Source organism: Pagrus major, chromosome 6 (assembly GCF_040436345.1).
Source record: "Pagrus major chromosome 6, Pma_NU_1.0".
Taxonomy (NCBI): domain Eukaryota; kingdom Metazoa; phylum Chordata; class Actinopteri; order Spariformes; family Sparidae; genus Pagrus; species Pagrus major.
Window position 1 is genome coordinate 27,965,875 of NC_133220.1, and position 13,141 is coordinate 27,979,015.

A 13,141-nucleotide genomic window follows, 5' to 3' on the forward strand; every position below is an offset into this window, starting at 1 on the left:
ACTGTTATGTAAGCACATTGCAGTTTGTTCAGTGAATCAGACTTGGCATAATGCGGCTGATGAACAGTAAATTAATTATTTATCAGTGCCTCCAAAGACTGTGAGAAACATTTGCTTGTTTGTTCATTTTGTACTTTGTTTTTCCTAAATAAATTATTTTCTCCTGTATTGAATTGATCTATTTTTTAAAATTATTTCTAGGGAGCAAATTATAAAAATTACGTCACTTCTACGTAGCATTATGTATTTAGGGTTTAAAATGTAGGTTTGCTGTAAATGTACGTTTACCTCATTAAGTAAACTTGTCCACTCAAAACTACATTCAGCTCAAATCAGCTTTCCTTTTTTTTGGATAATTTAACTTTAAAAAAAACATACAAGAGTCTTTCAGATTTCCGTACAGTGCTCTACTGTTTGCTCCTTGGTAAGCGAGAAAAGACATAAACAGGCACAGTAAGTGAGGCAGCACAGGCTGGTGAGTCCAAAAGAGGAGAAGGGCACTCAAAGAGCAGTGAACAAATGTTCATCAGTAGCAAAATATCCACCACTATGTTGCAGAAACTGAAATAATTATTTAAACATATAGACACCTGATAGGTTTTATACTTTTAGTGTAAATAATGAGGAACTACACAGATATATAGCTGCAATATGAACTGAATAATGTGACATTAGTGGTTGTATCAGGAATGATCTCCTTCACTAAATAACAATTATAGTATCACTAATTGGTGCTTTTGTGATATTTCCCATTGGAATTGACACTGTGGTGTCATGCTGCCAGATGTCTACTTAAATTCGGTATCAGTCCCACAAACAATCACACACGTTCATTCTGAACACAGATGTTTTCTTTGAGCTTTCAAGCACTTGTACTCCTTTGCCTCCTGCACATTGAGCTCAGGTCTGTTGGTCAACACTCCAGGACAGCACACACACCCACACACACACTTTTTGTCCCTCCCCCCTGGGCAGAGAGCTGTTTTCTCAGCAGTGAAGTCAGTCACTGTTCAGTGGAAGTTTGATCATGTCTGGACTGCTGGGTGTTGGACTGCTGCTGCTGTGGGGCAGCGCCTGCCTCTGGCTGCCCGGCCTGGCCAGGGGGGCTCTGATCATCTCTGGGACCAACGAAGCTCTGCAGGTAACTTCACACACTGGCGTTTTTGTACTCTCATCTTAATTTGAAATTTCATCGTTTTATAGTCTAATTTTAGTCTAACTTTGCCAATATTCATTTTATTTGGTGGTTATGGATTTAGCCACTAGTCTCTTTCCATATGAATTATCTGTTTTATGTAGTCAGTGCTTAATTAAATGCTTTTACCTTTACATCTCCTCTTCGTATGTACATATGTGTGACACTGAATGTAAAGTTTTTTCTTTCAACATGTTTAATGCTGTATTATGCCAGTGTTTTTTTCCCCTAATATCCTGGCACCATATTGGTTCACCCTGCTGTATTTGTATTTCAGGAGACAGGAGGAGCTGCCAGATCACTGCAGGTATTTGGTAGAAACTTCTCAGAGACAGACAGTCCTTTCATGTTATGGTGAAAAAATACTGTTTATAAATAACTTACATCTGTCTGCTTGTACATTAATCACCAAACTTGTGTTCATTGCCGAATAACATCATTCATTACCAATTACTGAATGTAAAATCCTCTTGAAATAAAATAAATAAAGGTATTTTTTTAAAGAGGTACGTATAATCAGGGTCGGGAGGGTTACTTTAAAAATGTCTTCCTATACAGTTACTAACACAACTGTGTATTTGGTTTCATTTAAGACCAGAGTGATGTCGTGAAGTGTTGTCATATGTGCACATGTGCATGGTTACACACTAGTATATCATTCTTTATTTTAAAATTGTAATCCTGTTACTAATCCTCTTTCTTCCTGAATGTATCTGTAATGTAATTATATCTTTTTCTATGTAACTTTATTGGAATACAGTTACCTTTTTTTGTATCCTGATTACGTAATCCTGTTACATGTATTCCGTTGCTCCCCAAGCCTTTATATTATTAAATAGCACAAAGCAACAGTGGCAGCTCAAAATTGTTCTGCTCACTCTTAAATTGAGATTTTCCAAGTCTAGAAAGGATGTCATCTTCTTTTTCTTTGTTGTTTGTTACAGAAAAGAAGTACCAACGATCTCAGGGTAAGGAAATAACCTTTAATATCTCTTTTGATGACAATGATGATTCAATTCAATTTAACTCATGCAGCAACTCTGCATGAAGATCAGCAAACACACACACAATGGATTGTATAAAAAGAAAAAACAAACAACTAAAAAGCCTATAAACTGGGAAAACATTTTAAAAATTGGTGATTAATGCATAAATAAGTGCATAATTATATAAGAAAACAAGCTAGAAACTATATGTAGGGTGTACAAAAGCATAGAAAATGACCTATGAGGATTTGAGAAGTTGGATATCAGAGGGAATAAGGAGCTTAAAGTAGCAGGTACTTGAACAGGCAGGTTGCGACGTTCTGAGGGAATGTTCATTGATTTCCTGATGATTTCTTGGTCACAAAAAGATCAATCTGCATGACTCAAGTAATCTTGGAACACACAACAATGCCTGTATTTGTGGAATCAGCAAAGAAAAGAAAAGGTCAATAAACTCTCAACAAAGAATTGATAACAAAAAAAGATTGAGAATAACTGAAGTGACCAAAGAAGAGTCTAGTTTTTCAAATTCTCACACTATCCCTGTATACAGCACCCAGGCTGACACCCAGTCTGTCTCATCACAACACTCCCAAAGTGGAGGAACTGACATAATGTCTTTTTAAACATTCTTCCATGCTGTTATAGTTTTCTTTGGCACCAGTCAGGACAGCACACTATGGACAGGGCCCAACTGCAAAACACGATTCAGTCTGAAATGACATAAAAATAACAGATCTCACACTTATTCATCTCTCTGTCTTTCTGTCTCAGGTGGACGTGGAGGTGTACAGCGTGACGGTGGACTGCACCGTGACGTCTCGTTTCGCCCACACTGTCATGACCTCCAAGGCTCTGAACAAAGCAAACAGATCGCAGGAAATCTTCTTTGAGGTGGAGCTGCCCAAGACCGCCTTCATCAGCAACTTCAGCATGTCAGTCTGTCTCCACTCTGATCTCCACATTCCCACTTGCATCATGACTGTTTGTTTGTGACAGTGTTTATCCCTGCTTCCTTTGCCAGATTTTTCTTAATAATACAGTTAGCACAATTTCCTTAAGTTGCATCATGATGTTCTGCATCTTTGTACCTCACAGGGAAATTGAAGGTGAGGTGTATGTTGGGGAGGTGAAGGAGAAAGAGAAAGCTAAGAAACAGTATGAGAAGGCTGTTTCCTCTGGACAGACAGCTGGACTGGTCAAGTGAGTAGATCAAGAGGAAACATATAAACCTAGTATTGCAAGCACGTTCAAAGTACACTGTATCTACATGTTTAAATCTTTCCATTAGAGGCTGTCAATAATGTCTGTGTTTTATCACAGGGCTTCTGGAAGAAAGATGGAGAAGTTTTCTGTGTCTGTCAACATTGCAGCCGAAAGTAACGTGACTTTCGTTCTAACCTACGAGGAGCTCCTACAGAGGAAACTGGGCCAGTATGAGATAATGACTCGGGTTAAACCCAAACAGCCGGTGCAGGAGTTTAAGGTGAATCCATATTCATGTACAAATCCTCAAGGCTCTTGGTGATTTCAGGTATTCTAAAAGAGTTGTTCACCTTATAAATAATCTTGTATCTGTGTGTTTTTCGCCTGTGTGGAGACAGATTGTGACAAACATCTATGAGCCTCAGGGGATTGCTTTTGTTGACACCCATGCAAACTTCCTCTCCAATGAACTGCTCCCTCTGGTGGAGAAAACTGTCACAGACAAAAAGGTACATGAGAAAACAGGCCTTGTAACAAGTTGTCTCTGATTCTCTGCCTGTCTTGCAGTTTCCAAATCCCAACCCTTTATCGATTTTCAAAATGCTCTTCGTCTCACTTCCTTTTTCTGCAAATTCAATAAAATTGCTAACCCAAAAATTAAGTGTGAGCTAAACTGATGATATTGTATCCCACTGTCAGGCACACATCTCTTTCTCACCAACTCTGGAGCAGCAGAGGAAGTGTCCAGGTTGTGATGAATCAATCATCGACGGAGATTTTGTCATCAAGTATGATGTGAACCGAGCAGAGCGCCTCGGGGACATTCAGGTCATCAAATTAATTCAACTATACAGATTTACTTTCATGTTGAGTTTAAAATAAAATTAAGGAATCTGTGATAAGATTGCCCAACAACATGAAATGCATCAACCATATTTCAGGGAAAACTATTTTAGCAATTCTCATTTTGCCTATTCATTCTTCATGTGTGTCACTATGATTTACTTCCTTTCAGATTGTGAACGGATACTTTGTGCACTTCTTTGCTCCACCTGACCTGCCAAGAGTCCCAAAGAATGTGGTGTTTGTGATTGACAGGAGCAGCTCAATGTATGGAAACAAGATGCAGCAGGTGAGAGGATGTTGAGACTGTTAAAGCTGCTGTAAGTGTTTGTTTCATCGCGTCAATATTTTAGCTAACTTCTTACCATTTTGCAGTTAGCAATCCCCTCCCTCCTCTCTACGTCACCACATGATGCATGTTCACAAGCAGACAGGGCCGCCTCTCTATGGAGTTCTCTGTCCTGATTGGATAAAAGATTACTGTTGGAATATAGAGCTATTAAATGTGTATTTTATTTCAAAATTATCACTGAGAGCAGCTTTAATGCGGTTCAGAATCAGTTTTTTCTAGCCAAACACGTGTACACATACAAGGAATTTGATTTTTAACTTTTACATTGATCCCGCAGGGTCACAGTTCACCCAGCCAAGCCTCGTTATGACCACCCCCTTAAATAACATAATGACACAGAAACGCATAAATAAATGTAGAAATTTAAAATCACATACATAAATGTAGAAGACAAACAGAAATAACTGCATAAATAATGTAGAAATGAATACATGTAAACACACAGAAATAGCCTTTTCCATTCCCAAAATGTATTTATTTTTTCCCGTATGTACTTTTGTCATATTTGTCCTTTATACATAAAAAGTATATGCAATTTAAGTATTTGAGCAAGTCATGAGTTCATGAGAGCGATGTACTGCAGGAAGAAACTCTTCTTGTGTCTGATTCTCTACATTGATAAACACATTTAGACCTCTGACCTTGTAACTCTTCGCAGACACGAGAGGCATTGCAGGCCATCTTGAAAGACCTCCACGAGGAAGACCACTTTGCCCTCATCCCGTTTGACAGTTCTGTTGAGTCCTGGCGGGAATCACTCACCAAAGCAACCAAGGAAAACGTGTCTAAAGCTTTACAATACGTCAGAAATTTACACAGCAGAGGAGGTTAACAGAAAAACAAGTGACAATTGAAGTGTTTTTCTTTACTTCCTAAATGATAGAAATATGTTCTCTTTTACATTTGTTCTGTGTTTTCCTTCTAGCAACCAATATCAATGGCGCAGTGTTGAGAGGCGTGGACATGCTGATCAAAGACAGGGAGGCGAAGAAGCTCGCGGAGAGGAGCATCGATATGATAATTTTACTGACTGATGGAATGCCAAATACGGGTGAGCATGCAGAGTTTGTGCATACTGAAGGGTATACTGTATATTTAAGTGAGGGCACATTTGATCAATGTTCTTTATGTCTAACATTCAATTTCTGCATATTGTGTCTGTGCGTTTGAAGGAGAGTCCCACATCCCTAAGATCCAGGAGAATGTTCGCTCTGCTATTGGAGGAAACATGTCTCTGTTCTGTCTCGGATTTGGGAACGACGTGGATTACTCCTTCCTGGATGTTATGAGCAGAGAAAACAAAGGACTAGCCCGCAGAATTTTTGAGGGTTCAGATGCAACACTTCAACTTCAGGTTGAGGATCTGGGATATGAACAGTTTTTTGACTCAACAATGAGATTTTTGTTAAAAGCTATGTCATATTCTTCCACAAATATGTGATCACAATGTGTTTTATGCATTTATTCCAGGGTTTCTATGAGGAGGTGTCCAGCCCGCTGCTTTTAGAGGTGGATCTGCGTTATCCTGACAATGCAGTGGACTTCCTGACCACCAATCACTTTAACCAGTTGTTTAACGGCTCAGAGATCATAGTCGCCGGCCGGCTGACTGACAGTGATTTGGATGACTTCCTGGTGGAAGTGTACGGCCGGGGGGTGAGGATAAGGAAATAGCAGAACTTTAGAGACAACACTGCAATGGAGAGAAGACGTGTTTGTAACTGTTTTCCAATATCATTTCTTCTTCCCATTCTTTTCTCTCTGCTGTAGTTTGAGGAGGACTTCAATGTGCAGGGTCAGGCCAGTGCTGTGGACTGGGATGTGATCTACCCAGGAGAGGAGTACATCTTTGGGGATTTCACAGAGCGTCTGTGGGCCTACCTCACCATCCAGCAACTGCTGGACAAGAGGTTGGTTTGATTAAATCAAGCTGAGATATGAATGCCTTTAGCATCATTAAATCTTTATTTCCCATTGGTCTCATTAAAATCTTCCTAAAAGTCTGACAGGAGGACTGGAAATTAAAACCTTTTTTTTAATGAGGGAGTGCTGAGGATGATTTAAAGCATCTCACAGCCTGAGTAAAGTAGCTGCTCTGTAGTCTGGTGGCACGGCAGTAGATATTTCAGTACAACTGGTACATAACATGAACTTTTATGTTGGCCTTGCTACCGACCTATATCTTGCTGATGGCTTATTATTAGTAAATGAGATATACTATACTAATTTTTTAGGTTCATCATTTTATTTTGGTTACTACTAGAATAGGTGTACATGCTTTAGTGCTCAAAAAACACATTAGTTTTCTCTTACTGTCCAGTGCTGCAGCACTGTATTCCCTCTGTTTTAGTTCCTGTCTCTTTAAGGTCCCCCCTCCTGAATACCTAGTGTCCTCTGATTGGTCAGCACATACACAACTGACGCACACCACTAACAACAACAGAGCAATCAACTGTTGCATGCCAAACTAGCCGCTAGGCATAAATTATGCAAATGTGTGACTTTGTGATGTAGTATGATGGCTCAAAGTCACAGAATTAACGGTTGGACTACTGACGAGGCATTTCAGGAGCAGTGTTTTCTGTGGGAGAGAGGAGCTTCTGTTGGTGCAGACTATGACCTTTTAACTATCAAGATCTTTTACGTGCACAAGTACATATATAAAACAGTAAAGGAATGGAATAAAACGAAAAAGCTTACTCGGTCTCCTTTAATTGATAACATTAGGAAATGTTGATAACTCAAGCTTTAGCTCAATAGAGTTACTATAACCAAACAACCAAATCTGTTAGATGTAGGCATACATCCAGCCTATGTGTAAAGATACCAAAACAAAGTTTGCTTTGTTTCACCATCGTCATATTTCAGTTCTTTATCTAACATAGCCAAAAATAGATAGGTTACCTCATTGTCATGCATCCTGCAACACAGTATTAAAAATATATTTTGTCTTTCTTTCACTCACTTCCAGAACAAATGCATGGGCTAGCCAGCCAAGATCTTTAACGCAGGAGGTGGTGTGTCTCATATCACTTTTGTTCACAGAGCTCACCAACTGAGAGTTCCTTGTAGCTGCTTTAATAACTTTTAAGCCATCATCTGAGAGCCCACGATAAATCTTGTAATATTGATTAATAGGTTTCCTGGTAGTTTTCCGAATGCCAGTTTCATATGTGACTGCGCATTTTCTTTCTTGCAGCAAGAGTGGTGCCGCAGACGAGAAGGCCAACGCCACAGCCAAGGCCCTGGACATGTCTCTGCTTTACAGCTTTGTCACCCCCCTCACCTCCATGGTGGTCACCAAGCCTGAAACTGAGGACGGTCCGGACAGCCCTCTCATCGCTGACAAGCTGACAGAGGGTAAGGGAGGAAAGAGAGGCTTAAAAGGGCAAGGCTATTCTGAACACAGCTGCAGTCAAGCCTCCAAAACCAAATCTTACAGTGATATATTCACAAGCAGCTATCAGTGTTGAATTCATCATTTCAGCCTATTACTTCTCTTTACCCGACTGCACCAGGAGGGGCTGTTGCTCGTGTTTCAACTGTTTTGAATTCAGTAGTTGTTTGTGTCTATCTCTTTTTTAACAGAGCAAAGACAACAGGCAGAAAAAATGGGTAAGACACTTGTTTTTTTACCATATACAGTAGCATAAAAAAGAGTTCTGGGATGATTCACTGTATTTTTTACTTGAATATCATATTTCCCTTTATGCAGCACATCGTTATGTACCAATGCGCTCACAGAATTACCCGGCACAGAATTACCCAACACCCACATATTTTGGTGAGTACAAGCAATGCTAGGTGCATCGCAGCGTCAGTCTGTAGGTCAGGTTTATTATGTTAGTCTATCATATAACATATAACATACAGTATAACATATCTATATTAGTGCATTTTGTACAGACATCCATTGTCCTCAGAGAATGACTCCTAATGACTTTGCTGATCCTCTGACTTTTCAGTCAGCACCACCAGCAGATCAAAATCTCTACCTTTTCAGACAAATATCTCAGCATCTACAGTTTAGTTTGACACAAATTTTTGGAGAGATATTCATGATCCCCAAAGAATCCCACTGTGATCCCCTAACTTATACCTATCTTCTTGCGCCACCATGATGTTGACATTTTAGATTGACTTTCTGTACAACTACAAAAGGTGAACTACCATGAAATTTGGTACACACAATTCATCCTGAGGGGGACACTTCCGTCCCCCTCAGGATGAATTGAATTGATTTGTTGGTCCTACTTTTTATCGAGCGCCATCATGTGTCCAATACGTTAGTTTATGACTACATACTTGCAAAACTAATGACATTCCCTTTAACTTCAGCTGTACTTTGTTTTTAGTGTTAATTAGCAGATTCGTATGCTAACATGCTAAACTGAAATGGTGAAGGTGGTAAACAAAACCCCTGTGAAACATTAGCGTGTTAAAACTGTAACATGTTAACATGCTGATGTTAGCGTTTCGCTAGAAGCATCACTGTGCCTAAGTACGCTACAACCTCACAGAGTTGCGAGCATGGCTTGTGGAAGTGTTGTCATCAGCATTGAGCCAATACTACGGGTGCGTTCATAAAACTATTCTGATGCTCTTTCCATGTCCATTTCGTTTACCCATATCATTACATTGTGGTGTCACCTGCAGTGGACGGAGATCCTCATTTCATGATAGAGCTCCCCGACAGGGAGGACGCTCTGTGCTTCAACATCAATGACAAACCAGGAACCATTTTGAACCTGGTCAGAGACCCAACATCGGGTGAGCTCTGAGTTCTGATTGTCAGCATGACTTTCTTACTACTTGACAAGTATAAGATGCAGTTCGTGGTGTCCTTTAAACCCTTGTCTTAGTTACATACAGTATGTATTCTCCTTGTTGACCAAGATTTTTGACCCTGCCAGCTGAGCATTTCCTGATCCCCTAATCCCATGTTGTGTCCTCAGGTATTTTGGTCAATGGCCAGACCATCGGAGACAAGATGATTCCCCCTGATGGTAAAATTAACACCTACTTTTGGCGTTTTGGCATCGTCCACAAGACTCTGGGGGTGAGGTTGGAGGTGAGCACTGAAGACATCTGGGTGTTGCAGGATGGCAAGCAGGTGAAGCTGCTGTGGTCTGATACAGCTGGTCTCAAAGGACCCAAGTGAGTGGCTATACCATCACATTTTTATCTCCTGTAGTCAAAGAGAACTATCCTTTAACATGAGTAATAAGAAATATAACATCTAGTTCAGGATGAATAATTAACATCTTCTCCTGCAGTGTGGATCTTCTCCTGACCAAGGATAGAAGCCTAACAGTTACACTGAAAGATTCAGTCAAGTTTGTCATCCTGCTGCACAAAGTGTGGAAGAGTCACCCGTACCACCGGGATTACTTGGGTTTCTACACCCTGGACAGCCACCTCCTGTCCCCATCTGTTCACGGCCTGCTAGGTACCACATGACACGCATGTCAGACAAAGTGTCCTGCCTGTTAAGGACAATTTGATATTCATGCTCAAAGGAGTACCTTATATTCTTCATAAAACACTTGGTAAATAATAATCGTGAAAATGTAAAAGTTGCATATTGCAGTGCCCAACCCAGGCAGAATTAAACCTCATCCTGCACCCACTTAGGGAAAAGAGATTCATACAGCGCTGAACTCATAGTTTAGCTGTCCGACCCACTGTACACTGCTCAAAACCAGATGGGAGACAGACAAAGTTAGCAATTAAGCAGCAAGAAAGGGACACATCAAGTATCTAAAGAGGCAGACAACTCTCTCATGAGTTGGTGAAGAGGAAAACTTATAAATTGGACACACATTCATCAGGTGGCGAGAAACACGACTCCAAATGAATGCAAATGTTGCACCATCTCTATTGGATGTTTAAATAGGCAACATATAGCTGTTATAATATGTCAATGTTTACAGCTTGGTGAGATCTACTCAAGTACCTCCGTTCACTGTGTCAACCATTATTATAGCACAAAACAGGATAAGATTTCATATTCTTTAAATAAAATGAAAGCATGACTTTACACTAAACCAAAACCAGATTTTAATAATTGCCTTTCACCTAATTTTCACATATCTCTGTGTACGAAGTAGAGGTCGGCCGATGAATCGGTTTGGCCGATTCATCTAAACCAATGAGACCTTTTACAAACTATTGTTATCGGCTGAACTTGGCTCTGATAGTTGCCGGTGGCTGTGCAGCCTCCACCGACCACGTGGGGGCTTACGTCACCATTTTGCATGGAGGATACGCTGAGTCAGTCATAATCCTTTGAGGGCCACTTCTGTAACGTTTTTCAATGTAGACTAAGAGAGACTAACGTTACATCAGAGGTATTTTTCCAAAAAGTATTTAGTATTTAAAGTATTTCTCCACTCCATGATATACCTTTCACGCATTACTCTGGCGACTGGGTTAGAAAATATGGGCTACCATTAAGTCATTGCGTTATATAACGCAATACCATCACCTTGTCCATGATAGGGACAGGGCACTGAAGACAGAAGGCAGGCAGGAAAATAAACCCTTCTGTTAATGTTGCGTTACTTAATACTGTACTTACCAATGTGTCATTGTCTCTCCCAAATAATCCAGCCACGTAACTATCCATCCATTCATGAAATGAAATCATCCATTCTCCTTACTGTGGGAATATGCACAAACATTGATGGGTTGTAAGAGTGGCATTTAACATTGTAACGGGACGCACAACAGAAATAATACTGGCCAGTTCATTCACAGAGCAGCACATCGTCCATTGTAAATAGAACAGATTCCAACGATGTAATCCACTAAACAGACAGCTACTGCTAACTTTTCAACTCAAATTCAAGACTGTGTCCTGCACATCTTGAAAGTTACTTTATTTTACTAACGTTACAGATCCAAGGTTTCACTGTAAGTTATCACCGAGAGGGTGGGAGAGAGAGAGGACCCTAATGTTCAGTTCAACAGTTCTAATACTTTTGTGAAACTCCTACTCCTTTTTTTGGGGGGGTGGATTTCGGACCGACTGTAGACTCTGCGTGCCACAAAAAGTCGGCATAAACAAATTAGCTAACTGATTGATTAATGTGATACAGCTCTTTATTTATTTATACATTTTTTGGCAGCATATTTAGCTAACATTGGCATGATATGTGTATAACATAAAGAGTGCATGCATACTGTTACTGGTTAATACGTCATTTAACAAAATATTTCACAAAACTGGCAGACCAACCCCCTCACTGATATTTCACCATGCGATATTGGTCTTGTTTTTGTCTCATTTATGCTCCATGCGCATATTAAAACAGAAAATCTGCTTCTCTTTCATGTTACTGGTGGTGTTTCTATCCATCCGTAAAAGAAAAATGCATTTCCTTGCCTTGAACACTAGGGGCGTATGTCTGTAGTTACGGACTCAAAACCAAACTGTGTAGAAATGAGCCGTTAATCATCTTTCTTCATATAGTATAAATAGAGGGACACTTAAACATAAAGGACATACACTCTTTCTGACCCCACAATAAAATAGTAGCTCAGATTATTTCACTGCACTTTGCAGTTATCACTAGTGTAGAGATACAGGGCCAGAATGATCATATTTTAAAATTATATTTACTTTAATTGGTGATTCGTCCTCCAGGTCAGTTCTACCATGGGATTGAATATGAAGTGTCAGACCTGCGTCCAGGTGAAGTCCCAGAGAAACCAGATGCCACCATGTTTGTGAAAGGACGGGAGCTCAATGTGACCAGGTACACTATGTGTCTCAGTCAAGAGTTTTCATGTAATGTAAATGCAAATTAATATGTGCTCTTAAAATATCACTTGGTCTACATGACATGTCTGTCTCTGTCCACAGAGGCTGGCAGAGAGACTTCAGGAGGGATGTGAAGAATGGAGAAAACGTTCCCTGCTGGTTCATTCACAGTAATGGAACAGGGCTGCTCGATGGAGATTTTACAGATTACATTGTGTCAGGCCTTTTCAAGACTGTTTAAAAATAGGTCACACATCGATGTCCACCACAGAAATGATCCAAATCACTCTCATACAATAAATATTCAAATCTGCCTGTAGGTACACCACGAATATTCTAACATCATGTACCCACGGGAAAGCAGGCTTCATTCACAGCACTGTGTGGACAATTTCAAAGATTTTCTATCAGTGTGATAGCTGGAATTATAAGAACTGGATGTAGAATCATCCCAAAATAGTGTTCGGAGAAAGCCTCAGCAATCACCTGTATGGAAATAAATGGGACACAGTTCTTAAAGATTGACTCAATCCAGATTTACTGATTTCATTTTAGTTTTGCATCGTCAAAAAGACTGTTAATTCATGTTTTTCATGTCTTTGCTTTGATTATTCCTATTTTTTTCCCAAAAGTTGACACTTTTGACACATTTAAGTGTTTACTAATGTCAAGATCTACTCTGATGAAAAGCTGTCCACTGTAGGGCTCCTGAACCACATGATACCAAATAAATGTTAGCGAGTGGTGACAAATTGGTGAAACTTTTCTTCATGCTCAAACAGTCCAGAAGGAAA

The 13,141-nt window shown here is 39.9% G+C and overlaps 1 protein-coding gene across 1 annotated transcript; it reads left to right on the top strand.

The window, feature by feature from the left end:
* The first annotated feature begins 822 nt into the window (after positions 1 to 822).
* Positions 823 to 13,099, top strand: itih3a.1 (inter-alpha-trypsin inhibitor heavy chain 3a, tandem duplicate 1). Its single transcript, XM_073468084.1, has 22 exons — positions 823 to 1,141; positions 1,473 to 1,502; positions 2,140 to 2,163; positions 2,956 to 3,116; positions 3,280 to 3,384; positions 3,505 to 3,667; positions 3,786 to 3,896; positions 4,087 to 4,215; positions 4,403 to 4,519; positions 5,241 to 5,409; positions 5,508 to 5,633; positions 5,755 to 5,936; positions 6,053 to 6,238; positions 6,353 to 6,492; positions 7,782 to 7,942; positions 8,171 to 8,197; positions 8,298 to 8,366; positions 9,239 to 9,352; positions 9,538 to 9,739; positions 9,859 to 10,031; positions 12,231 to 12,342; positions 12,450 to 13,099. The coding sequence occupies exons 1-22, from the start codon at positions 1,028 to 1,030 to the stop codon at positions 12,586 to 12,588; spliced, it is 2,754 nt and encodes a 917-aa protein (XP_073324185.1). The 5' UTR covers positions 823 to 1,027; the 3' UTR covers positions 12,589 to 13,099.
* Positions 13,100 to 13,141: the final 42 nt, after the last annotated feature.